Source organism: Micromys minutus (assembly GCF_963924665.1).
Source record: "Micromys minutus genome assembly, chromosome: 2".
Lineage (NCBI taxonomy): Eukaryota > Metazoa > Chordata > Mammalia > Rodentia > Muridae > Micromys > Micromys minutus.
Window position 1 is genome coordinate 36,972,709 of NC_137971.1, and position 12,613 is coordinate 36,985,321.

At 40.0% G+C, this 12,613-nt stretch overlaps 1 protein-coding gene across 21 annotated transcripts in view; it reads right to left on the bottom strand.

The window, feature by feature from the left end:
* Positions 1–12,613, bottom strand: part of TRPM3 (transient receptor potential cation channel subfamily M member 3) — a gene marked incomplete at both ends in the record, with an annotated part of 816,961 nt that overhangs the window by 519,635 nt on the left and 284,713 nt on the right. For 15 of the 21 annotated variants that reach the window (XM_080911715.1, XM_080911713.1, XM_080911712.1 and 12 more), the window contains one exon: positions 2,439–2,615. The exons of the other annotated variants lie outside the window; for them this stretch is intronic. In XM_080911715.1, coding sequence (XP_080767841.1) covers positions 2,439–2,615 — 177 coding nt within the window. Of the gene's footprint in view, positions 1–2,438; positions 2,616–12,613 lie in introns of those variants that run through there. 21 annotated transcript variants of the gene reach the window in all.

Below are 12,613 nucleotides of genomic sequence, written 5' to 3' on the forward strand. Positions count from 1 at the left end.
AACAAATTTTACCTGGTGGATGGAAGAATTGGCTTTGTTAGCTAAGTGTTTCATTAAATCTGGATGTTTAGAAAACCCATCCACCAAATTAACGTGATGATGGCAGAGTGGAGGAGGGGGAGTGGAGTCTTAGGTGAAGGATGACAAAGTAGAAAATGAGCAATAAACTGCAAGAAAAATCATTATTAAATATTTAATGTTTAGCCTGAGACAAGAAGAACATTTATGAAAGATGCAAATTATTACTCATGAGCTTTGGGTTGGAAGAGAAAAGCCGTGGGACAATGCATAGGTACTAAACAGAGCAAAAATGGGGCAACAATAGCCCAGAGGGGGAAGCACACACCACTGTGTTCATGTGGATGACATGTTTGCTCGTATTCAAAAGCAGCTGGGTGGTTCAGTGGTGAGCACAGCTGCCTTCCAAAAGAAGTTAGTACTTCTGCCCAAATGTTGCTGAAAGGATGTGGCAGCCATTCATTTTCCTTGTAAGGTTTTGAAATGTGCTTGCTATCTCAAGTCTCATGGGGAAGCTACACTCTCAAATGCACAGATGTCATTTAGAGAGAAAGTTCTCTAATAAAACACATCCCCCTTTCAGACACTGCGATCAGCAAAAGGAGGCTTACTAATGTCCTTCATGAGATGGAGTGTTATCAAGTACCACATTAGTAAATGTAATAATGGGAAGGGCGCAGTTAGATGAAAATACAAGCTCTTGTCTCCTGGCCTGTGTGTATGTGTGTGTTTAATTTTAAAGGATGACAGAGCTCAGAGTTTTTCTAAAAATAAGTGGCCTATCTCAAATACAAACTTCTCTCCTGGCTTTGTGAAGAGTATATTAATAACCATTTCTATTTTAAATATGAGCACTAATTAATAATACATTGAGAATTCATTAATAATATATACATAAAACTGGTAAGATGAGTTAAAAAAGCATCACTTTGGGTTCAAGCCAGTGAGTGGCATTAACTGAAAAGGTAGTTTTTATTACTCATGGGATCACAGAACTTCACTTTCTTAGCGAATTTGCCAAAACATTCTTTTCCCTATTCTTGATTGACTACTAAATCTGGAGGGAAAGTCATATTCATTTTTGTTAATTTTCTGCCCTCGTTCGTTCTTCTTCATGCTTCATTACACATGTTGCTCCAATACAGCAAAAACACCCATAAGTGCAGACATTTCCCTACCACTCCCTATGCCCTCAAATGCTCTCCTTTCCAAATATTCCTTAGGAAGCAAGTCATTGCCATGACAACCATAAGATGAGGTTTGAAGGGTACTTGGGGGCACACTTTGTGAAAGTTAATACCAGTTGTGTTTAACAGGGTCAGGGAAACTCAGACAATGGGTCATATTTGGTAAGGAGGCACCACTTAGTTATTTAGAATTATCTGTCCACATCAAACCTAACTAAAATACCACCTTAAAAAAAAAAAATCAGGGCTAATCCATCATTTCTCTGTTGTAGCCAATTCTCAATTTCCTCTAGGGTCATTCATAATTAAATCAGAAGATCGTATATAATAAGACAAAGAGAATTAAGGCTTTGCCTTGCCTGGCAAACTTTAATGTGGAACATTCCGATAGGTACCCTCACTCCCAACCCCCAACCCCAAGGGTTAACACATTTTCTTTTCTAAGCAATACTTGTCTTCCACACCCTCACACTTTGTGCCCTTCCCTGTCAGGCAGAGGACAAAGGTAGGTTCCCAAGGAGTTGTGAGGACTTTTTCAGCCTCTTTAACGCATTTGCTTCCAGAAACGGGAATACTGTGGACACAACTCGCAACTGCAGCTCAGGTGTAGTGGGGATCTTTTGTGTACCTCAGAGCAGCTTCCTTCAATGTATGCGAAACAATACTTTCTCACATTGACTCCAATCCAGAGACCAAGCGATAGAAATTACCCTGCCTTTAAAAAGTCACTATGGGATAAGGTTCATTCTCCCTTTGTCTCTACCTGACCGGCCATCCAGTCAGGGAGCTTTTAAAATGAGGAGGAGAATCCTTTGTTCTCTCAGGTTCCATTTAAGGAAAAGTGGGTCGAAGGGCTTCCCCAGGGAAAGAAAATGAGTTCTGGAGCCAAATGCGGGAGAGGAAGCGATTTCGTGCCCACTATTATTCTCATCCTCCCAAATAAGAGAATTAATTGTTTGGCGGGCTAATGGTTAAGAAAGGTGGGGATGCGCACAGGTAGCCCCAATCCCTGAGACCTTATCTAATTCCCTATGTGGCTCAGGCCATCCTCCAGCCTGGGTGGGGGTGGGGGTGGGGTAGGGGTGTTGGGAACTCTCTCTAGCCACGGGTAATAACAGCCAGAACTGCATGCATTCTCACGCCCCAGAACTGGCGTCCCAGCCCAAGTGCGAAGTTGGGCGTTTCGACCTGAAAAGCAGAGTAAGAGCCATTCAAAGCAGCAAGTTACAGTACCTTGAGAAGTCTGACAGATGGGAGAAAGGCTGCGTGGCATAGCTTCCGGATGGTCCAATTTAGGGGTCGAGAAGCATCAGTCTGATTCATGACCCCTTCCAAATTCCACCGGGAAGACAAGAAACTGCAAATCTGGGCAGTGCCTAGAAAATAAACGGTCCCCCACGGCCCTGGCATCCCATGGTCATCTCCACACCTGCAAATTCCATTAAGGCAGAGGCTTCCTGGAACTTGGGAGTCTAGTCAAGTGGCGTTTCCTGAGCCCCTGAACCTTCTTAAGAAAGCCACCTCCCCTCTCCCTGCAGCCTTGCTCATGCATACCAAATGTGGCCGAATGGAGGCACACTGCCTGCTGCTTCGGGAGGGGATGCTTGATTTCGAAGGAGAGGGACAGCCTGCACAAAACAGCCTGTGGTCCGAGTCAGAGGAGCCTGCTCCAGAATGCGCGCTCCCTCTCCTGCTCTCCTCCTGCAAACACAGGTCAGGCTCTGGGGGGGAACCCGGGCCATTTGCTTTGCTCTCCTGTCTTGGGGGGGAGCCAGGAGGAGAGCAAAAAAGAACAAAAATGAAGCCAGAAGGAGAACTTGTACTTTCTTGCACAAAGCATCTTTGAGGGGCTGGAAACTGGCGCAGGGGGAGGGGCTAGGGCTAGGACACCGGGAGGGAGAAGGGATGACTCTGAATGATAAGATAAATGATTCCTTTTTGATTTGTGTGACATAATGAATTGAGAGCTATCGTAAAATGGATCTATAGTAAAGGAGATCCCTGCTGTGTTCTAGAGTCTTTTATTAACTGTGATTGACAGTCTTCACCCGATACAAGACCCGTGTAGATGATAAATGGTCAGAGACTGAATCAAACTCGTACATACACACTGGGAACAGAAAGTAATTTCTGTCATAGAAAGCTGTGCAAAAGAAGGCATTTGTGGCTTACCTTTGTAGCAATAGTAGTTTCTAAATTGAGGGATATCTCCACAAGATAGACCTTTTCTACAACAAAGTTTAACCCTTAAAGTGCCCTACAGGGTACTGTATACACACACACACACACACACACACACAGAGGTTTCCTTAAGTGTCTCCCTCTTCCCAATAATTTTCAAAGGAAGCTTTACGAAAGTGTAGCTGCATTGGAGCATACAGTTTTTAAAGCTCCCACGGTGACAGAGATAAAGGAGAACTTTTCCATTTAAAGGCAGAAATTGGCCAATTTCACTTAAAGCAGGGACACTCAGGAGGGATGGGATGGGGCAGGGGGGGGGGTGACCCCGGCAAACCCCATACTCAGAGTATCCACTCTCCCCAGACATTCCAGTTTAGCAGCAGCACTGACAAAACCCTCTGCCCAGGAGATTCCCTACACCCCCACCCTCCAAGCATTTCTAGGGAACTTAAAATTTCCACCTTATTTCCTTCCTAGTGACTGTAGAGATTTTTCATTTTTAATTAACCAGAAGAAATGGGTAACACTCCCTCCCCTTCCCACTCCTGTGACTACTATGTGTTCTGGGATAAAATCCAGCGGGGTTAGAACAGATGTGATTTAAGGCTGCGTTTTAGGATCAAGAACAAAGAATGTAACAATCCCTGACACCTGCCTCACTGCGTCATTTCGTAAGTGCTCCAGAGTCAGAGATGCTGAGTAGTGCAGAACCACTGACTTGAACATTAAAAGATAAATAAATAAAAAATAAACCTGTATCAGATTAATCTCTACTAAAGCAGTATCAGTGTAACAGAATTCACACACAGTTCATTTCCTGTCACCATTCCATTCCACAACGGGGAGAGGGACATTTTGAAGTGTTAACAGCTAGGATGTCAGGTATGGTACTGGGCACTTTTCACCATGTAAGTTCATAGTAATGACAGCACTCCAAAGCCGATGTTATTATATTGTTTCTATATATATATATATATATATTGTTTCTATATAGATTAAGCAAGTGAAGTCAGTTGTATATAGCATATATATATATACATACACACACATATATATATATATATAATTTGAGGCAACAATGATAAAACCATTACCTTGTTTTTTTTTCTTTCTTCTTTTTTTGTCTTTTAATCTGATATAAGAATTGCAGTAAAAAAATCTTTTTTTTACTCTAAAATAAAATCTTTTATCTCTAAAACGGAGATAATTATACAACTACATATCCAGAGGTTTCATGAAAGCAAGTAAGCTAAAGGTAGTGAGGTATTGAATTCACTGCTTGGCATAATCCAGGCCCCCTCTACCATGGTTCATCTTCTCAGTAGCATCTCCCTATTACACACTGACAACCCACTAACATTTCTCACTAAGGATACTTTGTGTGTATGTATGTAGTGCCAGGTAATAAGATCAAGCAAAACAAACTAAACCTGGATGCTTTCTGTGAGTTACAAAGTTTAATAAATGAAGTTAAAAAAAAAAAAACACTGCAAAGGCAGTGGAGCTTTTTTTACAGAATGGTAATCAAGAGATAGCAAAATATTGCCTTGAGTGAGCAGCCTACAGGGAGCCAGAATCTCTTGGTTACTAAAGACCCTTAAGTCATTCCTTTACATATGTGAGAAGTTAGTTCCTGGGAAAGACAAGAACATTACAGTTGTTTACCCTTGGTCCTCACTTTTTCCAAGTGTTATGAACACTGTAACAAAATAAAATAAATGAAAGAAAGAAAACAAAAGAAAGCATCTTTCTGAAGCCACAGACTTTGATCCTTAGCTCCTTTAATTTTTTAAAGACTAACTCTGGTCAGAAACATAGTTGGGGTTGTGTGACATGAGGAAGCATGAGGAGGCAGAGTGGTGTCACATTTACTCTGACAGTAATTAGAAGGATGGGCACAGAACCTTCAGGGAGTGGATTTAGAGGCTACACAGCAGAGAAGATGAAGATCAAAGGGTGAATGGTTGTGGGGGCGGCATCTCATCATTAGAGTAATTTGTGCCAGGATTTTTTTGCTGTCAAATATCTAAGGGTGGCTTCTCAGGACCCTCTTCTCATTTAGAAGAAATGTGCCCTCCCCAGAGTGAGTTTTCCTATGCTTTAATTGAGGATCCAAAGAGGTAAAAGCAGAGATAAAGTATCCTGGCCAAGGCAGATAGGGTCTCACACATCCAAAACGCTTATTTCACATGTTATGACCATGAGTGTTTACAAATCTAAAAGATCAGTTTGCACTTTAGTATTCCTAAATGTAGCAATTCAGCTGTGTTAATTTTTTGCATTCTAAAGTGTCTTTCAACATATTTCCATCCTCTTTATACTATGCAATCCATCTTACCATCGATCATTTTTAGCTCAGTCTTTGTGTAGTTACTAAGTTTATAACTATATACAATCTATATTTTTTATTTATTTTATGTATATAAGCACACTGTAGCTGTCTTCAGAAATACCAGAAAAGGGGATCTGATCCCATTACAGATGGTTGCGAGCCACCATGTGGTTGCTGGGAATTGAACTCAGGACCTCTGGAAGAGCAGTCAATGCTCTTAATTGGTGAACCATCTCTCCAGCCCCTATAGTCTATATTATATTCTTCAAGATTATATTCTCTTCAAGAAAGTTAAGTTTGATAGGGCATTATATCATACTGAGTCTTCTTGATGTCCTTCTAATATAGAAGAACGAAAACCTGAGGAACAAGGAGATAGGCACAAAGAACATGCAGATGACAGTGTTCAAAACCTTCCTCCTCAAGTACTTTATGCAAACCACACTGTCCTAGTATGTTTTCTATTACTGTGAAAAACTACATCACCAAAAGCAACTTAGTAAGGAAAGGGTTGATTTGGTTTCTAGGTAATAGTCCTTCATTCAGGGAAGCTAAGGCAGGAAGTCATGGTAATAACCTGGAAGTAGGACCTGAAGCAGAAACAAAAGAGGAACTCTGATCATTGGATTGCTCTCCATGGCTTGCTCAGCCTGATTGCTTACACAATTCAGAAGCATCTTTTCATGGTAGCACCACATACAGCGAGCTGGGGATCATTAATCAAGAAAATGCCATAGAGACACGCACACAGCCTGGTGTAATAGAGGCAGTTCTTCAACTGAAGTTCCCTCTTTCCAAGTATCCAAGTTAAGGTAACAATAACTAACCAGCACATATGCTGAGCTAGTTTGAATGAGAATGGCCTGTGTAGGCTCATATATTTGAACATTAGCCTCCAATTGGTTGAACTGTTTGGTAAAGATTAGGAGGTGTGTTCTTAATGAAAGAAGTATGTCACTAGGGGTAGAGGTTTCAAAGCCAATGTCATTCTTTGATCTCTCTGTCACTCTCTGCATGTCTCTGTCTCTGTGTCTGTCTAGCTGTGTCTGTCTCTGTCTCTCCCTCTCTGTCTGTCTTCCTCCCCACTCTCTTTGTCTTATGCCTGTGGATAAGAGGTAAGCTCTCAGACTGTTTTAGAGCTACTCTAGTTATGAACCTTAACTAACTTTCTGAAACTATAAGCCCTAATGAACGATCATGATGTGTCTTTTGTGTTATAAAAAAGTAACTAAGACAGAAGTACCAAGGAGTAACTAGCCCAATCATGCTGCTTTTGAAGTAATTTGAAAGACTTTGGGACTTTGGATTTGGAGAGTATTTGAGTATTATAGGCAGGGCTTAATGGGCAGTCTTAGTAAGTACTTGGAAGACAATAAACCCTATTAGAAGTTGCTTTGGTCATGGTGTATCTTCCCAGCAATAGAAAAGTAAGAACCACAAAATGCTCCAAAGTAATTTTGTACATTCTGTTGTTATACCATTAAAATCCCTGGACATATCTACATAATTGGGTATGTATTTCAAGAACTTAATTCCTGAGTATGGTCTGCATAGGGCAGATGATATTTCAGCATTAGGAGAAGTACTGAAATCAGACAAGTGTGCCTCTATGGGTATCTTTCTCCATTTCAAAATTCTGTACTAGTCTTAACATTCTCTTTACGTACAACTGGCTTCTACCCATAGCTGTCTCTTTTTATGTGAGTGTGCTTGTGTAAGTATATATCTTGTGTATGTGTGCGCGCGCGCGTGTGCGTGCACATCAAAGTTCCTAAGACAACCTTGTAGCTCCTAGAACTGGAGATTATGAAATGCTACTGTAGGTGCAAGAAACTTCTCTCTGGTCCTCTGGAAGAACAGAGAACTCTGTCAGCTCTTGAGCCACTTCTCCAGACTCAGTTCATGGCTTTCTTGTGTTCTGCTAGTTTGACAGTTTTGCCACAAAAATCATTTGTGTTGAGGACATCATAGTAATTTGATTTTTGTCTGAAAACCACATACTTTTAAAAATGTTTCTTTTCTTTTTAACCGTACTCAGAGCTATCCAAATTTTAGGACTTCTCCGACATTTCTACAATATTCTTTAAAATATGAACTCTCATCATAGATCCCACTTATCTATAACACAGTTATTAATTATTTCCAAATATGCTTTTATTAAAATTGACTAAATGATTTTCCTCCTTTGGGATTCTTTTATGGATAATAGATTTTGAAAAACATTAAACTATATTAAAATAAATCACTTATTTTAAAAACTAGCCTAAGCAGCCTTTGTTTCATATAAAAACAAAAAATTAATAAGATATTTTAATACTATCCTACTTCCCCCCCCCAGAAGCATGTTGTTTTCCCTGCCTGCTCCCCACCATTGTACAGCTGTGTGGCTACAATTGACAACTTCCCAAGGCTGGGGTGAAATGTATATCTTCGTGCCTTCGAGGAAGTCGAGTTGTCTTTCCAAAACCAGTTTTCCCAATGCCATTCTAGACTGCACGCAAACAGACCTAGGTAGCCTCCAATTCTCCACAGTAGACAATTTCTCTTCACACCATGGCTTGCAGTAGAACATCCTCTTCAGGGCTCTGAGAATGTAGCCTCTTCAGGGCCGCATCTAATATTGTGTCACAGGAGTACATAAAATATAAGGTTTTAATCCTTTTAAGTCCTTTGAAATAGTTCTCAGAAAGTTCTTTTAGAAAATTCGGAAGGAAATTCACTTACAACTTAGCATCTACTAAAATTTTCTTCAGTAAGCCTATGCAATGTTGCCTTTAAATAATAGCAGCCCACATCCACAGAAAATTGGCATTCTATCTCTTATATATGTGTGCATGTGCAGAGAGAGAGAGAGAGAGAGAGAGAGAGAGAGAGAGAGAGAGAGAGAGAGAGAGAGGAGAGAGACAGAGAGACAGAGAGACACAGAGAGATGGAGAAATGCAGAAACAGAAAGAATGAACACTAGAATTGTTAAATATAAATTCCTCTTTTTACAAATTTAGACCTGCCCACCACCCCCTGAAAAAGCTCAGAATACCCAAGAAACCATTCACAGAACGTACGAAGTTCAAAAAGAAGAAAGACCAGAATGTGGATGCCTCAGCCCTTCTTAGAAGAAAGAACAAAACAGGGGAGGAAATACAAAGTCAAATAGAGGAGCAGAGATTGAAGAAAAGATCTACAGAGACTGCCTCCCCTGAAGAACCGCTCCATGTGCAGCCACCAAACACGCACTATTGCTGACACCAAGGCCAAGAAGTGTTTACAGGCAGTAACCAGACATGGATGTCTCCTCAGAGGCTCTCCCAGAGTAGATGAGAATGCTTGCAGCTAGACATTGGACTGAACACGTGTATCCAATGAAAGAGCTAGAAAAAGGACTAAAAGAAATGAAGGGTTTGCACTCTCATGGGAAGAACAACACCATCATCAGCCAAGGCACTGAGGTGGAAAGGGTGATTGGGAGAGGGAGCACCTTCATAGAAGCAAGTTGAGGGGGAGGGGTGTGGGGAGGGGAAGGGTATAACATTTTAAATGTAAATACAGAGAATATCCAATAAAATTGAAAAAAAAGGAAATTTAGACCTGGCTTATAGGTTATGTAGATTATAGTAGGCTAATAAAAATTTCACACTGGTGGCAGGAAAGCAAACTTTTGTGTATCTTCATCTGATAGCTCTGACATTAGACTCAAGTCTTCTGCCTTTTATTCACTACATGAACCTGTACCAGCTGCATGTGCTTCCAAAGCCTTAGTTTCTTGAGATAGAAACAGAATTTACTATACCATCCACCTTTATATTTTGGGAAAAAAATAGAAACAATTTTATCAGAACACTAATAGAATGAAAGCTGCATATGGCTGTGATTATAATAAATATGATTAATCTTTATCATAATGCATGTTCAATGGCTGTGCTGGCCGTTCATCCCCGTGCCTAAGAGCAAGGACCAGATACCTAATGGCCTGGACTTTTTAACCCAGCTTTGCCATCTATAAAGTGATTTGGGAATGCCACTTAATCTTAGAGCTATCTGTACTATAAGATTATAATTTAACTAGTTATTAATAGATGTAGAATTCACAGAAGAGAACCTGCCTGTCACCAAGGCTCATAGATATTAGCAATTTGTGGTGAACCTAACTGAATTCAGTCTCAGGTGCTGTCCAGCACATTGCGGCTGCTCTAAATAAACAACGTAACATTAAAGGAGGAAGATACACATAAACTGTAAATGTGGCCGGTGTATGAGTGTGCACAAGGCATGTGAAAGAAGCACCAAAGGAAAGATATTTTAAAACAAATAAAAATTCAAACATCCCTGCCTTTCTCTTTTTCTTACTCATGTAGGAGGAGCCACTTCAGAGACCAGAAGGTAAATACACATCTCGACTTTCCTGAACGCTTCCCTCCCTGCAACTGAATGGCAGCCACACCTCTAGAAATAAGATTTGAAACTAATGTGTAAAAACGTGTTGCATTAAAAAATTAAAAGATATTCAAACAGCTTGTACCTTACTAAAAATAAAAGCCGCACATACTAATTGGCACATGTATGCCACATCCTCTGAAGGCTCAGTAATCATTGTCAAAGAGAAGATAGAAAAAGTGTAAGAACCTCAGACAGAGGCTGTCTACAAGGAAACAGTATCCTCGGGGCACAGCAACTGTGACTACACACACAAGACCTGTGCAAACCTAAGCCACACTAAACCCCAGCAGGGAGAAGGGAGCTGGGCAGGAAGTCCCACCCCTGGCAGAGGAGCTATTGGCAACTCGGAGCTTCTGGGAGGCAAGTCCATAGGACCCTGGTAAGTTGAGCATGCTTCAACAGAAGAGAACCCAACCAAAAATATTCTGGCAGCACGGAGCTAAAAGAGGGAGGTAAGTGAGATCAAACACCTATATGAAACTCTCAACTAATAGACTATTGTTTTAAAATCACCCTCACACACATAACGTGCATAACAAATTTTAAAAAGACAGGAGCAAAAAAAAAAAAAAAAAAATCCACCTTGAGCCTTGAAATCCTGTTACTTCCATTCACAATGAGAATAGTTTTTTTTGCAGTGATTCTAAAATTTTAATGAGTCCATGGAGTCTTGTTAACAGTGTAAGAATTTGAGATGTTCATTGTTAACTCTTCATAGTCACAATTTCCTGATATTTATGATATTTTTATTGCTGCACCTAATTAATCTGCTCTAAACTTAAATGTGTACAAAACAAGTCTGCACAAACAGTTACACCTCTGTGTATGCATTATATTAGATGGCATTCATCAGCTTTATCAAATTGGCATTGGACTAATGCATTAATATATTAGTATATATGGGGTAGGGAGACTTAAGCCATCGATGTTCAATTTCTGCTTGAAGAAATTCTATCAGTTGGACAGAATCTCACAAATGCATTGCAACAGTGAGGCTTAAGAAAGTTATTGACCAGGGGCTAGTCAAACACGTACACATTCAAGTCAAACAGTACATATACACCGCAAATGTCTCCCAGCCCTCATCAAGGAGAACTGAGTCTCCCAGCCACACACTGAGTCATGTGCATGCTGACCCTCTCATGCTGATGGCCAGCATCACATTAGAACATAAGGACTGCTCACCTGGGAAACAGGGGCCTACTGTGATCTGGAAAATCTTCCAAGTGGTGGCACTGCCTCGGCGAGAAATTTCATGATGAAAGCTAATGAAAATTGTACTCAGTGTTCTTGCTATTTATTCTGGTTATTCTGGTTATTCTTCAAGTAGAAAATGTGTCACCTATTCATTCTCTTATATTATTTTCAACACCAATGAATCTCATTCATAGCAGCTCGGGAATTAGATGATTTTAGTTGGTTGGCCAATTTTATATATTTTTTTTCCTTATGGAGGGGGATTAAAATCAATGCAAGCTGCATGAAAGTTGAAACCAGAGTAAACTGGATTTGAAACCTGTATTAAGTTACCTTAAAGGCATTTAATATAATTTTTGTAAGTCTTAATGGTTAAAACAGAGCTGATTGAGTTAATGTAAAAAATGATTGACAATTTGTTGAGTACTAACTACAAAGAGTATTATGCAACAAGAACACAGTTTATACCACTTAATATACTCAGGAAGTTTGCAGCATTGTCTCACTATTATGAACAAAAAAGCAGTTCCACAAGTTGATGTTTTTTTCAGTAGATCACATGATGCAGGGTAGACTTAAATCTAGATCCATCTAATTCTATAATCTATATCTTTACCTATTACAAGGTACTGATGGCCATTTTAAAAGACAAGGATGATGTAAAGTTCTTCTGACTTTCCAGGAAGAAACGGGCATTTCAGATGCTGAACCTGAACAGAGACAAAGCAATGCTGAAGAATTCACATTAGCTCCTGAGACACAAAAGCACAGTCTTTCAGTGGCTCTGGCTTTTGTTTTCTCTGTTGACTCTCACTCCCTTTTCCACTTTATAGTTCAAGAAGTTAGAACTCCACAGTTAGACAAAGCCTGCTCAATAGTTATTTACCAGCTTCTTTCCAACATGGCACATACTAAGTTAAAAATAATGTTTCTACAAGGCAGGTTTAGTTTTTTTTCTACACATATGAAGTTGCTGAGCTCTCATTATTTCCCACTTTTTATTCCCACCTACATTCCCTAGATCAAGAAATCAATGCTTAAATTAAAAGTTAAAAGTTAAATATATACACAAGTTTATTCTGCACGTTTCAGAGCCATGGTACTTGTATATTGTGTGAGGTTTATTGATGCATTTAAGCAAACCCACTTTTAAGGCAATTGAAACTGTTTCACATATCTGTTGAGACATGCCATTGTAGATATTTGGAACAGCAATAAATGGTTTCAGATGCACAATGATGCACTTGGGTCAAAACTGCATGGC